We start from the raw sequence: 12,054 nt of genomic DNA on the forward strand, positions 1-12,054 counted from the left end.
TCTTTTAATTGAGGAGCAGGGAAGGTTTTTACTTTTATCGTTAAAGTCCAAAGTGTCATTTTTATTGGCTTAAATTAAAAAGCTAACCATTAGAATATAATGTGAAGTGCTCCCCAAACTAAACTGAATCATTTTTATCTCTTATACTTCTAAAGGAAGTGCCCTCAGTGTTGCATTATTTTTTATGCTCCGTAAGTGAAGCTTCACACATAGGAAATGTAAGAATAACACACTGGCGGGAAGGCGAGAAGGAGGATCACAAGGCATCATAGCGAAGACTGTAAGAGGCCATTCCAGGTGGACGGCTTGATTAGTGGACTAAAGTGAGTAGAGCTCCTCAGTGCACCAGCCTGTGAGCCTCTAACAGGATTACAAGTCATCTGCTCCAGCTCTACCAGCCAATGGTTGTTAACCTGCTCTCTACTCTGTTCTGTGTATCAAACATAACCACTTTCTCTCTGAAGTCACTCAGCTAATGGTCCGAATGAGCTGTTAAAACACTTACAGAACAGTTTCTTTTGTTCCTTTCCCTCTACTTGGCTTTTAGTTCATGATTACTGGATTACTTGTTTTGTGCCTTCATTCAGAAACTTCCCGTTGAGGTATTCATAGACCTGGATATGCGTAGATTTTTCTTTTGTGAGTGTCGATAGCTTGGTTTTCACAGCGTCTCCTCAGCTTGTCTTGTGTGCAGTATCTGCCGCCCTGTCAGCGTATGGATCTGCAAATGTGACACATGCTTTTGGCGCCCTCTGCTGTCACTTGCGTGTCATTGTAATGGCAGCAGAGAGGGATCAAGAAGTAAAGGGTACATCCGTCCCTGTCGCAGTCACACTCCCTCTACTTCTTTCTCTACACTTATTTTCACCTGTCTTCCCTTAATTTGACCTCATTCTTTCCTTCATGCTTGTGCAGTAGGTTGGCCTGTTTGCCAACGTATTCCTCATTTTTCATTAATCCATCGTGTTAGAAACGTTAAACTTCACCACACTGGAAAAGAGTGGGGATTTTACAGCTGAAACTCTTGCTGAAAGAGCTTTTTTATGACACAAATAGCTTATAAACCCTTCAGCCGTGAAGGGCCGTACCCTCTTTTCCTTAAATGGTGAAGTTTGGCAAAGCTAAGCGTTACAGTAAAATACTTGTAAACAATTTTTGTTTAAGAGAAAATGAAGTGGCCGTTACATTCTCCTGATGCTGACTTTTGTCTGTTGTTTCTTTCTCTCTCCTGCTCCTCGCCATTTCTCTCTCCTCTCCCTCCATGAAGCTTTCTCTCAAGCTGGTAAGCATGACCGTGTAACCGCACGACCATAGCGGCATGACCATAGCACGCATGTCACGTCCTCCCAGTAACACACTGTCAATAACGTTCTGTGCGCCGTTATGTTTTTGTTGTGCTCTCTTTTTTTATTTTTGGAATTTAAGTTTAATAACTTGCTTTTTGCTGTGACACAACGATGGACCTCAGACTCATGTCGTTGTCTCATTTGTATGTTATTTTGTCGTTTGTGTGTTTGTGTCGTGGTTGTGTTCTTGTCACGTCTCTCCCAAACTGTCTGTGGTCTCTATGGTGCAGATCACACTCAATTCCCACGTCCGGAATCTCATTGAGGTGATCAGATTTACTCTATGTTACGTGTGTGGTCTCGTAGTCTGTCTCGTAGTCCTTCTTGTCTCGACAAATCGTATGTCCTTGTAACAAACACTAATCCGATCTTTAATAGCGGTTGCTCACTCATGTCCTGACACTGCATGCAGAGTTTATTATTTTTATTGAATGCTGCTCTGTAAAGTTAACATACTGTATAGAAATATAAAATTGTCTTCTGTATTAAAGGATTACTTCAGTATTCAGGGGTATAAACTTCTTTGTTTTCTTGTTGAGACTTCAAGGTTGATACCGCTCTCATACCTGTGCACTGAATATGAAGCTACAGCCAACAGATATTTAGCTTAGCTTAGCATTAAGACTGGAAACAGGGGGAAACAGCTAGCCTGATTTACCTCAGAGGTATAAAGATGTGCCTGCCAGAAGCTCTAAAACCCACACAAAAAAAATTGTGTCAAAGGCATGTACAAAACTGTCTGTGAACAATCCCACAATGCAATGCATTGCTGTTTAGAGGTGCAAAAATGACTGTTTTGTGACTCTACATCTGTCAGTGATGATGCATATTGGCTAAAATGGCTAACTGTTTCCCCCCTGCTTACAGTCCTTATGCTAAGCTTCTCTGACCGCCAGCTATCTTCATATTTAGTGGACAGACATGCGAGTGTCTCTGAGCAAGAAAGCGAATAAGCATATCCATTGAAATTAGACCTTTTCAGATTTTTGTGTTTTATTTTAAGTTTTATTTTTAATCTGTACCTGATTCCATACAGAACAATCAATTTGCAAATTCTTGACCATCTTAAATGTATCATGCTACAAACTGCAAATTACTTAGTGTTTGCCCGTAGGTTCAGTTTGGTTTGACACTTTACCTAGCTAGTGTTTTCATTTGTCCTGGGTTACACTAATACATGACGTCTGTACTGTAAATGATCACTCAGAAAGAAGCATGTGTCTGCATGATGATTGACAAACCTTTGTTATGTTGCATGCCTGGTAAGTGTTGCGTGTGGACGCGGGGAGAAGGGGTAAGGTTGCATTGGTAATCTAGCCGCTGTGTTTGACCTGGCTCCTGTGCAGTGAATCCTGACCTCGAGTCTGTAGCTCCTGCCGTTATCTCCAGTGGTGCCGCTGTGACCCATCTCAATGAGATCCAAGCAGGCCTTCACCTATTCAGCCGGAGCACATCTTTCTGAACTGACAGGACCAAAGCAACAAAACACTCAAAAGCTCAAGGATGATCTCTGTAGAGCCCCAAAGAGTTCACTATTAAATTGATAAATAGGACTATCTGTTTTATTGGCTGTGCTAGCAGTGTGGCTGCAGGCAGAGCAGCGTCAGCAGCTGTTGAATGAATTGCCATGAAGTTTTGGATGGACATTTGTGGGCCCCAGTGGCTGAAGCTCACTCACTTTGGCGATGCCCTCACATTTCACCCAGTCTGAAATTCCCATCAGCCTCAGCTTAGCTTTTGTTAGCATGCTAACACACTAAACTAAGACGATGAACATGCTAAACATCAGCAGGTTCATTGCATTATTCATTGCATATCATGTTAGCATGCTGATGTTAGCACCACTGTGCTTTATTTATTCATATGATTATTTATTTTAGAATTATGTATTTGGGGCAACACTGGTGCAGCGCTTAGCACCGTTTCCTCACAGCGTAGGTTTTCACCAGGCGTTCTGGTTTTCCTCCCACAGTCCAAAGACATGCAGGTGATAATGCGTGATTGGATTGTCCAGGATGTATCCTGCTTCTCACCTAACGTCAGCTGAGTTTGACTTCAGCTCCTCTGCGACCCTCAAGGATAAGCAGATGTAGCTGATAGATGAATAGCTAGTTATTTAATTTTGAACTCTTTGGGCCTCCATACAGACCAGCGAGCAAACTTCAGAATGCTGAGACATTATGTCGACAGAAACTTTGATAGACTGCCGAGAAGTATGACTCATCAGTTCAGTGTTATGGACTGGAAACCTTCTCATCAGGAAATATGACCCTTGGTCAGCCAAAAAAACCTCTCACTCACACAACCTCCATTTTAAGAACACGCAGCCGTGCTCGAGAAGAGCCAGAAAGCTTTAGGTCCATTAGGCAGCTCACCCTGAAACACTATATGAGCAGTAATAGGATGTAGCAAACACTTCATGTCATTTCCGATGGATTTACAAAGAGCACTAGATCAGACTGAATAGGTGATAGCCCTCGAGTCTGACACTGACAAACATCCCAACTCTCAGTGATTATGTGTTAGAGAGCGGCTGCAGTATCTCCTTCAGGTGAATTACATGTTAGAACAAAAAGAGCGCTCCGTCTGTGGAGCTGTTTGTCCCTGAGTTCTGGCTCACAGGGTTTACAGCAAAGAGATACTGCACCTCATTAGACAAGATCCCTTTTTAAAGCCGCAACACCACAGATAATAAATGATTAATGTTGCTTTTCGTCATCTTATGGCCTTTCTCCATCTCTTTCTCTTTTTTTGTTGCCTCTCTTCTGCATCTCTTCTCCCCTTTTGGTCTCTCAGGGCTCCGGACCAGAGGACTTCAGCCACCTGCCGCCAGAACAGAGGAGGAAGAAGCTGCAGGGCAAGCTGGACGAACTGAACAAGGACATTCAAAAAGAAATGGACCAGAGGTACCTTTTTAAAGTTTTCAATTTAACATGAAGGAGCAATGTTGTACCTTGATAATAAGCAACAAAGCCTTGTACTGACCTCAGTAATGTGCTCTCCCAGGGACGCTCTAACTAAGATGAAAGACGTGTACGTGAAGAACCCTCAGATGGGAGACCCGACCAGCGTAGACCCCCGGTTATCAGAAATAGGCCAGAACATCGAGAAGCTCCAGTCTGAAGTTCAGAAATTTGAGGTTAGTTTCGGTGCCAGTCTGAGCTCTCAGTTCTGTGTGAGTGTTAGTGTTGGCGAAGCTATCGTGTTTAAATAAGACAGTAAATAACGAGGAGATCAAACACACGTCTCCAGCTGGGGCCGCTCCAAAGAAGCCCGCCGCTCGTCCATATTAGGAGAAGATGTGATGCAGCTGGAGGGTGCTGGTGGCATGTTCCAGCTCTGTGCAGGGAGAGGAGAGGCCCAGAACAATGGCCTGGTTTCACCCTGTAAATAAATGGCAGACGCACTGGATTGCAGGCGGAGGTGTTCCTCCTGTGAAGGTCGTCAAAAGAATTCCACGTAGGAAAAAGGACGAGCTGCGGCCAACACGTACATAATGATTGCGTGTGTTTCAGGGCTGGTTAGCAGAGGTGGAGGAAAGGATGCCTTCCAAGAGCGACACACACCGGAGGAGTGGACTCTATGAGACCCAGAACAACACAACAGTGGGCAACAACTGTGCGCAGGACAGAGAGAGGTATGGTATACTCTGACAAACGAACGAAACGTCTTTCAGCGGCGTGGAAGAGACGTTACACGCCCCCTTTTTTCGGAAGAAAACTATGTATGTTTTCACAGTATATTTACTGTGTGTGTGTTGGCCCTTGAGCAGCCCGGATGGCAGCTACACGGAGGAGCAGAATTCAGAGACTCAGGTCAAAGCCAACATCAACCCCAACCCCACCTCCACCACGCCAGAGTTCGACGACGAGTTCGACGATGAGGAGGCGCTGCCCACCATTGGCACCTGCAAAGCCTTGTATCCATTCGAAGGTAACTGCGTGCATAGCAACAAGAATCAAACCCCATCCAACAAATGTGGACATTTCTAAGTACATGTGCCCTTTAGGTGAGGTGATGGTATTTCTGGACTGACTGCAGGGTGGAGGAATATGATTCCTCTGAATGAGGAGGAGTTAGGGGTCTGACCTTTATGAGCAAATGTGTGCAGGAGGAGGCTGGACAGAAATAAGTCATTTCTCTGGTAAACTATTTTCAAGATCTCTAAAGTGCAAATCAGAGCCCTGACCTTTTAACGCCGAACTCTGCAGAAGAAATGAATCACGTTAAAACAGGAGATTCTCTCCTCTCTGTGAGAAGACGCCATAATCATGAATTAACTATAACAAACCTGAAATGTATAAATAGTGACCACGCTAAGGTTTTTACTTCTGCCGTATGAATATTTTAGCTGTGCCAGTGCTGGTTGGACTCATTTTGCTCTGATGTTTTGAGCAGTTTTAGTGCTGCTTTTGGCTGTGGGCAACCTTTGTATGATCATGATCATGATGGTGAGGATGGCGATGCATTAACTTCAGTATTCATGCAATGTAATACAGAGGGGGAGGAAATCCTCACATGAAGCAAAAGAAAGCAGCAAGAAAATGAAAGCACAAGCCCAGGAATGAGCATAAACTCAACAGTAGAGAATGAATAATGATACAAATGAATTAAAGGGCAGGATGAATTAGAGGTCAGGCTGCTCGGCGGCCCTGTTTCCTGGTGCACATTATTAAAGCGTCAGAGCATGACAGCGGCAGCATGAAGGAAAAAGGAAGTGCAGCTAACTTGAAAATGAAGCGTTTATGACCCCGTCGTGACCTCAGCACGATTGAGGGTGGTGAGCAGTGACTCTTCCAGCTTTCTTTTCTCATTTGAAGGCACTTTAAAGGCCTGAAGAGGTGAAAGTATCGAGGATCTTACTTATTTTAAGGATGTTTTTAAGCTGATTTTTGGATTTTGCACCAGATTTTGTTGCTTGGTCTCGTAGCTGCAGCCGTACCCACAACAAAACACACATTTTTCATTATCAGAAAGATTAAAGGAAGATGTCTCATAAAGAAGTAAGACCGGTTGTTAGCTGATGATATGTTTTACCCAAGTCTGGTGTTAAAAAGTCAGGATGAGATGTGGACTGCAGGCTGATTTTATGCATCGTTGATATCCAAACTACTGCGCTATTAGGCATTTGTTTATTTATGCTTGGACTATTACGATTGCATTTTCCTACCACACAGCTGGTCTTGCTTCCTCTTTATTTTAAGGAAATCTGATTTACAAATGAGGCTTTTCTCTACATGAAGTTAGCTCAAGTAGCTCCTCAAAGTGCACAGGTTGGACATTTCTTATTTGCTGTATTCATGCTCGTTTCTCGCCTTTTCTCCTGTTTCTCTTTCCCTCCTCTCACAGGTCATAACGAGGGCACCATCGCCGTCGCAGAGGGCGAGCTGTTGTACGTCATAGAAGAGGACAAAGGAGACGGCTGGACACGAGTGCGCAGGAACGAGGACGAGGAGGGATACGTCCCCACATCCTACGTCGAGGTCTTTTTGGAAACAAATGCCAAAGGTGCTATGACATACATTTAACCCAGCAAGTGTGTTTTTGTTCCTGTGAGTTTCCATTCACTGCTGTGGAGATTAGAGCTTGTTACTGGTGGCTCAGATAAGAGAATAACTCCCCTACACACACACATACACACACACTTCCTGTCTCTCCCAGAGGGAAGGACCAATCAGATTTGTCCATTGTGCCTCATGACATTTGAGACGGTTATGGCAGATAGTGTGTGTGTCCCTGTGCTCAGAACAAAACATCTGTTTAAGAAATGACACTGAAGGCGAGCTGAGCCCCCCCCGTTCACTGCAGTGCCCCCTAGTGGTCATACAAAATAAGACACGGCGCCCCCAGTCAAAGCTTAGCATGATGGGACGAATCACCCACTGACAGTGATCACGTGTACATTTCAAACACACAATACTTGATTCTTTTTTTTCTCTTCTATTTTTTGTTAAAGATTTACTGTTTTCCACTCAAAAGAACGCGCTTTCAATCAAGTCTCAGTCAGATCTGTGAGTCAGCGATGGGGATAAATCAGTAAACTCAGCCGAGCGAATTCACGTATGATCCGATGTGACAATGAGCATCAAGCGAACGCTGAATCGCCACACAACTTACCGCGTTTCGGTCACTTGTTGTAGCCTAAAAGCGAAGCATTCTCCATGTGCAATCATGCAAGTGTAATTTAAACCTGCTGTATAATATGAAGACATATTAAAAAATATTTTTTTAGGCTAAAACCCTCAAATGTTGCATGCTGTAGATTAATCACAGTGCTGTTACAACATGTCTCCCCTGCTGAGGGGTCATTTTATAAAACTATTGATCAGATTAGTGACTAATACACCCTTAAAGTGTGTTTTCTTTTCCTTTTTTAACCACTTTTTGATAATGATAGTGTTGGACTGCTCTGGTCCTTTTTTCCAGGCCAGTGGTAAAGGAATAAAGGACTGAGAATTAGCTGTAAGCTCTCTGGTGAGACTGGGCTGAGACTTGGAGCTGGACCTCAAAGCTTTGTGGTGTCTTGCATGAGTCTCTGCGCTGCACCTCTGTGGACGGTGCTGTAAAAGCATGGTGTGTACGCCGTCTGTGCCACTTCACTGCTGCGATGAGACACTCTGTGCTACTTTTCACGACTGGCATCGGCTCAGAAATCATCTCTTTCATAACTCATTACGCAAGCCTTTGTTTAACTTCCTTTCGTGCTGTTTAGTCAGCTTTGACGGCTCGTTACCGGCGCAGCATGGGGTTCTTACGCGCGGGGCGCCATCTCACATCAGCAGGGATGCACATTTCACACCTCCTGTGACTGAAACGCGGCGCATGAGACAGCATTTGTGGGATTTTTGTCGTCGTGGTGACATGATTTCAGCATGTTGTGACGAAGTCTAACATGCATTCGAGCCAGATGGTGACTGGAGTGGAATAAGCTGAAAGGCTCTCAGTGAAGCCGAGGCTTCGTTTTGAGGCTTTTCACTCAAACAGAATCAGCACAGTCTCATTTATGCAATGACTCCTCTTCCTCCTCTCCATAGCTGAATATCTGGGTTGCTGTCTTTGACTCGATTTTCCTTTCAAGCTATCTAACTTTTCTTTCTGTCATTTTTTTTTTGTTTGTTTTTGTTTGTTTGTATTTCCTTTTTGAATTGCAGATTCCTAAAAGTGCGAGGCTGGCTGAGGAGTGGCAGGGCAAGCAGCCTTGGAGAAAACCACCATGTTCCTCACGCGCTCGCAGAGTCAGAGAAAGTGAGAGATGACCCGAATCTAAAAGAGAGAGAGACGGCCGATTAGAGCAATTTTCCAAACCATTACGAAAAGAAAGAAACTTATCGGCAGCGCTGCGCTTCCTCTGCGATGTGAAGTGGCGATAAGAGAAATCCATCTAAATTTTAGCTCTCATAACCTTTTCCATTCTTAACCCCATTCAGCCGTCACAACGGCAGTATCCGATTTGCTTCCTGCTGGTTTCAGCTTTGCTTCTTAATGGAACTAACTCCGCTTGCAGCGCGCGCCGTCATGAACGTGGCTGATGGCTTCTTCGCTCTGAACGCCCCCTCCCCTTCCCCTCTTTGCCCCTGTTGCACACACGCACACACACGGCAGAGGGTGTGGTCAGAGACAGGACGGAGACCGGCGAGGACCCTGCGGACGGCGCGCCGGCTGCCCGACACAGCGGCGTGTGTGCGTGTGTGTGTGTGTGAATCATGAACTCCTCACTCACTCTGACTAAAAACAGAATCATCCTGAACTCATCCGCCTACATCTGGGCTCGACCCCTCCCACTAAAATCAGCTCCATATTCGCAGGTTTTCACCCAGCAGGCATTGGAAGCAGTGACGGTGCTCGTCATCTGTCTGTCTGCGATGTGCTCCTGCTTTGTGTTTGTTTGTTTGTTTGTTTGAATGTTGTACGTGCGTCTTATTTTCCCACGGAGGCAGAAGAGGTGGGTGATGGCTCACTCGCCATCACTCCTCTTGTCTTGTCGCTGGTGTCTGTTCCTCTCTCTGACCACCCCCACCCCCCCAGCCCCACCCCCTCACCTCCACGGCGCCTCCCTCCCTCAGGCGGCTCAGGCTTTCCCTCGGCTGCTTTCAGCCCCCCCACCACCTTTTTTTTTTTCCTGTTTTTGCAACAGCTCGGGGCGGGGGCCTCTCAGCGTTGTGGTGTGCTGCATGCTTGCCCTGTCTTCCTCCTCGCCCCCTCTGCTGGCAAGCCGAAGGAGGCGATGGGGGTGTCCGGTCAGGTCGCGCCCCCCTTGCCTCCAGCCTTTCTGTTCAGTTAACCCTCATTGCCTGGTCGTACTGTTTGGATTAACCTGAATGCTACTGTTTGGGTTCAGTGCCTGTGGTTCTTTCTTTTTTAATATCTCTCTTCTGTTGGTTCAGAAAGCATGATTTCCTGTTTGAACAGCGAGTGAGTCGTCTCCTCCCAGTGTTCCCCTCTTTAATCTCAGAGCCTGTCAGTAAAGGACGATAGGGACCCGAAACCTTGTTTTCTGAATGAGCTCATGCGTAGGTAGGCCATGGATGTCTTGTACATTTCTTTTACTGTAAGTACACAGTACAGTATGTATGTAAACATGTTAGTGTTGTACGTTTTGATCGGAGTGTCTAACGCAAGTTGTTGTTAGTTTACAGTGAATCACCTTGTGGAAATGTGTCCACTCAGCAGCAACAAGCAACAGTTTACCCAAAAATAAAGGCTATAAGGATATGAGTCACACCTGTTTAGGACGGTCCACTTTAACTGTCTGCTGTATATGAAAATATACTGTGATCCACACGTTACCTGTGACTGATGGAGCGCCGCGTCATGCCTTCAGTCAGTGGTGCCAGATTGGTTTGACGTTTTCCAGCCTGGTAATTCCTCAAATCTGCCCAAATTTCTAAAAAATGACCGAATATGATCTATATTGTGCAACATAAAGGAAATTATGAACTATATTAACAGTATTGTGGGTTTTATCTAACCTGATAAACTGCAGCAGGCCAACTTAAATGTAACACACTCACACACGTGCATGAAGAGGGAGAACGATCTCATGCCATCAAAAAGCCAAACAGATGTTGATGTTGTGATGTTGCAAGCCCTCAGCTCTCTGTGACTCTGAAAACACTGATTTGTGTTTAAGCCTCGAGTGGGTGGTCGTGACGGAAACTCGTATCTCCTCTCAGCAGAATGAATTAAAATGATGTCATATCAAAGTGGGGCTGAGTAACAGGATGTGTTTGCATAATTAAGGAATATATGAATATATTTTTATTATACTGTATCCAGGCCTGCTCATGCTAAACCAGGCCAAATCCTGCATTATGCATCCCAAAACCGCCCAATCTGGCAACACTGTGTGCAGAGCGTGCCACGAGGCCTCCGTAACATCCCAGCCAGCGACCTTTGTTGCATGTCATACCCGTCTCCCTCCTCCACTTCCTCTCTTCCTCTACTGCTTAAAAAAGGTAAAAGAAATACCCCAAAAATATGAAGTTTGTGACTGAAATGTGACCCAGAATCACCTTCTGTGGGCCTTAACTGGGTTTCTGAGAGGAAGAACGACGCTGGTGGGAGCTGTGGTGCGACGAAAGGTTTAAGATGTGATTATCTCGAAAGTTCAGGGGCAAATCTGAGAGTTTTTCTAACCAGGAAGAGAGAAACTGTCCACTGATCCCCCTCCAGCTCAACGGCACATAATGTACGTGATTTTAACATTCTGTTTTATATTTGATGATGTTGAGATTCTACTTTCTTTCTTTTTTTTTTTGTCTTTTTTTTAAAGCTGGAAATCAATGTGTAGCTTTTTCTGCTTGAATGGGACAAAAATCCCTTAACTGCAAATATGAGTAACAGTGACATTGTTTTGGATGAAGCCATTCTTAACCCTTCACCTGATGCAGCGTATTATGAACACTCTGAACGGAGCAGCGACGAACATATTGACCATTTGGACTCTCGATGGAAGGAATGATCGAATCCCTTGAAGCTGAAGGAAGCTTGAAAGTACCGTGTTTGCTTTTCACCGCCCATCTCTCGATCTGTCAAGATGTCAAACAAGCCGCTTTTTGTTTGTTTTCAATGATAAATGGCAAGATAAATCTGATGAGGCACAGATCACCGCTTCGACGGCGGGAGTAGCTTTCCAGAAGCCTTCTGCTCGCCAGCTCTCTGCAAGGAGACCACCGCAAACCTTTTAGCCCCAGAATAACCCGCCTGTACAGAGGAAATGGCACGTTGGAATTAGAGAGAATATATATGAATATATAAATAAAGTTTAAAAAGGAAAAACATCTATTTTAACTATTGAGAGTCTTACCATTACTTTATCTGCTTTGCAAAGTAAGACTTCTTTTCCTTTGTAAGGTCTACCAAATGGTGTGTTTTGCACTTTTTCGTTTGTGTTCCATTTGGTAGCCCATGCTTGTGTTTTGGAGCACTGAATACTTTGTATTGTGTTTACTGTGCCAATTAAATATGCCTGGAAAGTTAATGGTGTGTAATTTGTGTCTTTGTGTTACCAAAAACGTAAATAGAGACAGAATGTGACGATCTGCAAAATATACAAACCCCACATTTAACTGAAAGAGGCATAAAAACAACACATCAGATGTCAACACTGAGAAGTTTGATTGTTTTTTGAAAGTGATGTCCTCATTTAGAACTTGAGTTGGGACGGTGGCAACAAAAGGCTGGAAAAGCTGAAGTTAAACAGCAGGTG

At 44.5% G+C, this 12,054-nt stretch overlaps 1 protein-coding gene across 10 annotated transcripts in view; it reads left to right on the forward strand.

The window, feature by feature from the left end:
• Nucleotides 1-11,826, forward strand: part of fnbp1b (formin binding protein 1b) — a 56,743-nt gene extending 44,917 nt beyond the window's left edge. For 4 of the 10 annotated variants that reach the window (XM_070989239.1, XM_070989241.1, XM_070989242.1 and 1 more), the window contains 6 exons: nucleotides 1,268-1,282; nucleotides 4,143-4,252; nucleotides 4,353-4,485; nucleotides 4,862-4,983; nucleotides 5,119-5,279; nucleotides 6,696-7,578. In XM_070989239.1, coding sequence (XP_070845340.1) covers nucleotides 1,268-1,282; nucleotides 4,143-4,252; nucleotides 4,353-4,485; nucleotides 4,862-4,983; nucleotides 5,119-5,279; nucleotides 6,696-6,874 — 720 coding nt within the window. In that variant the 3' untranslated portion in view covers nucleotides 6,875-7,578. Of the gene's footprint in view, nucleotides 1-1,267; nucleotides 1,283-1,576; nucleotides 1,613-4,142; nucleotides 4,253-4,352; nucleotides 4,486-4,861; nucleotides 4,984-5,105; nucleotides 5,280-6,695; nucleotides 7,579-8,497 lie in introns of those variants that run through there. The other 6 variants (XM_070989237.1, XM_070989236.1, XM_070989238.1 and 3 more) reach the window with 4 other exon arrangements.
• The last annotated feature ends 228 nt before the right edge of the window (nucleotides 11,827-12,054 follow it).

The sequence above is a fragment of the Chaetodon trifascialis genome, chromosome 20 (assembly GCF_039877785.1).
Source record: "Chaetodon trifascialis isolate fChaTrf1 chromosome 20, fChaTrf1.hap1, whole genome shotgun sequence".
NCBI lineage: Eukaryota > Metazoa > Chordata > Actinopteri > Chaetodontiformes > Chaetodontidae > Chaetodon > Chaetodon trifascialis.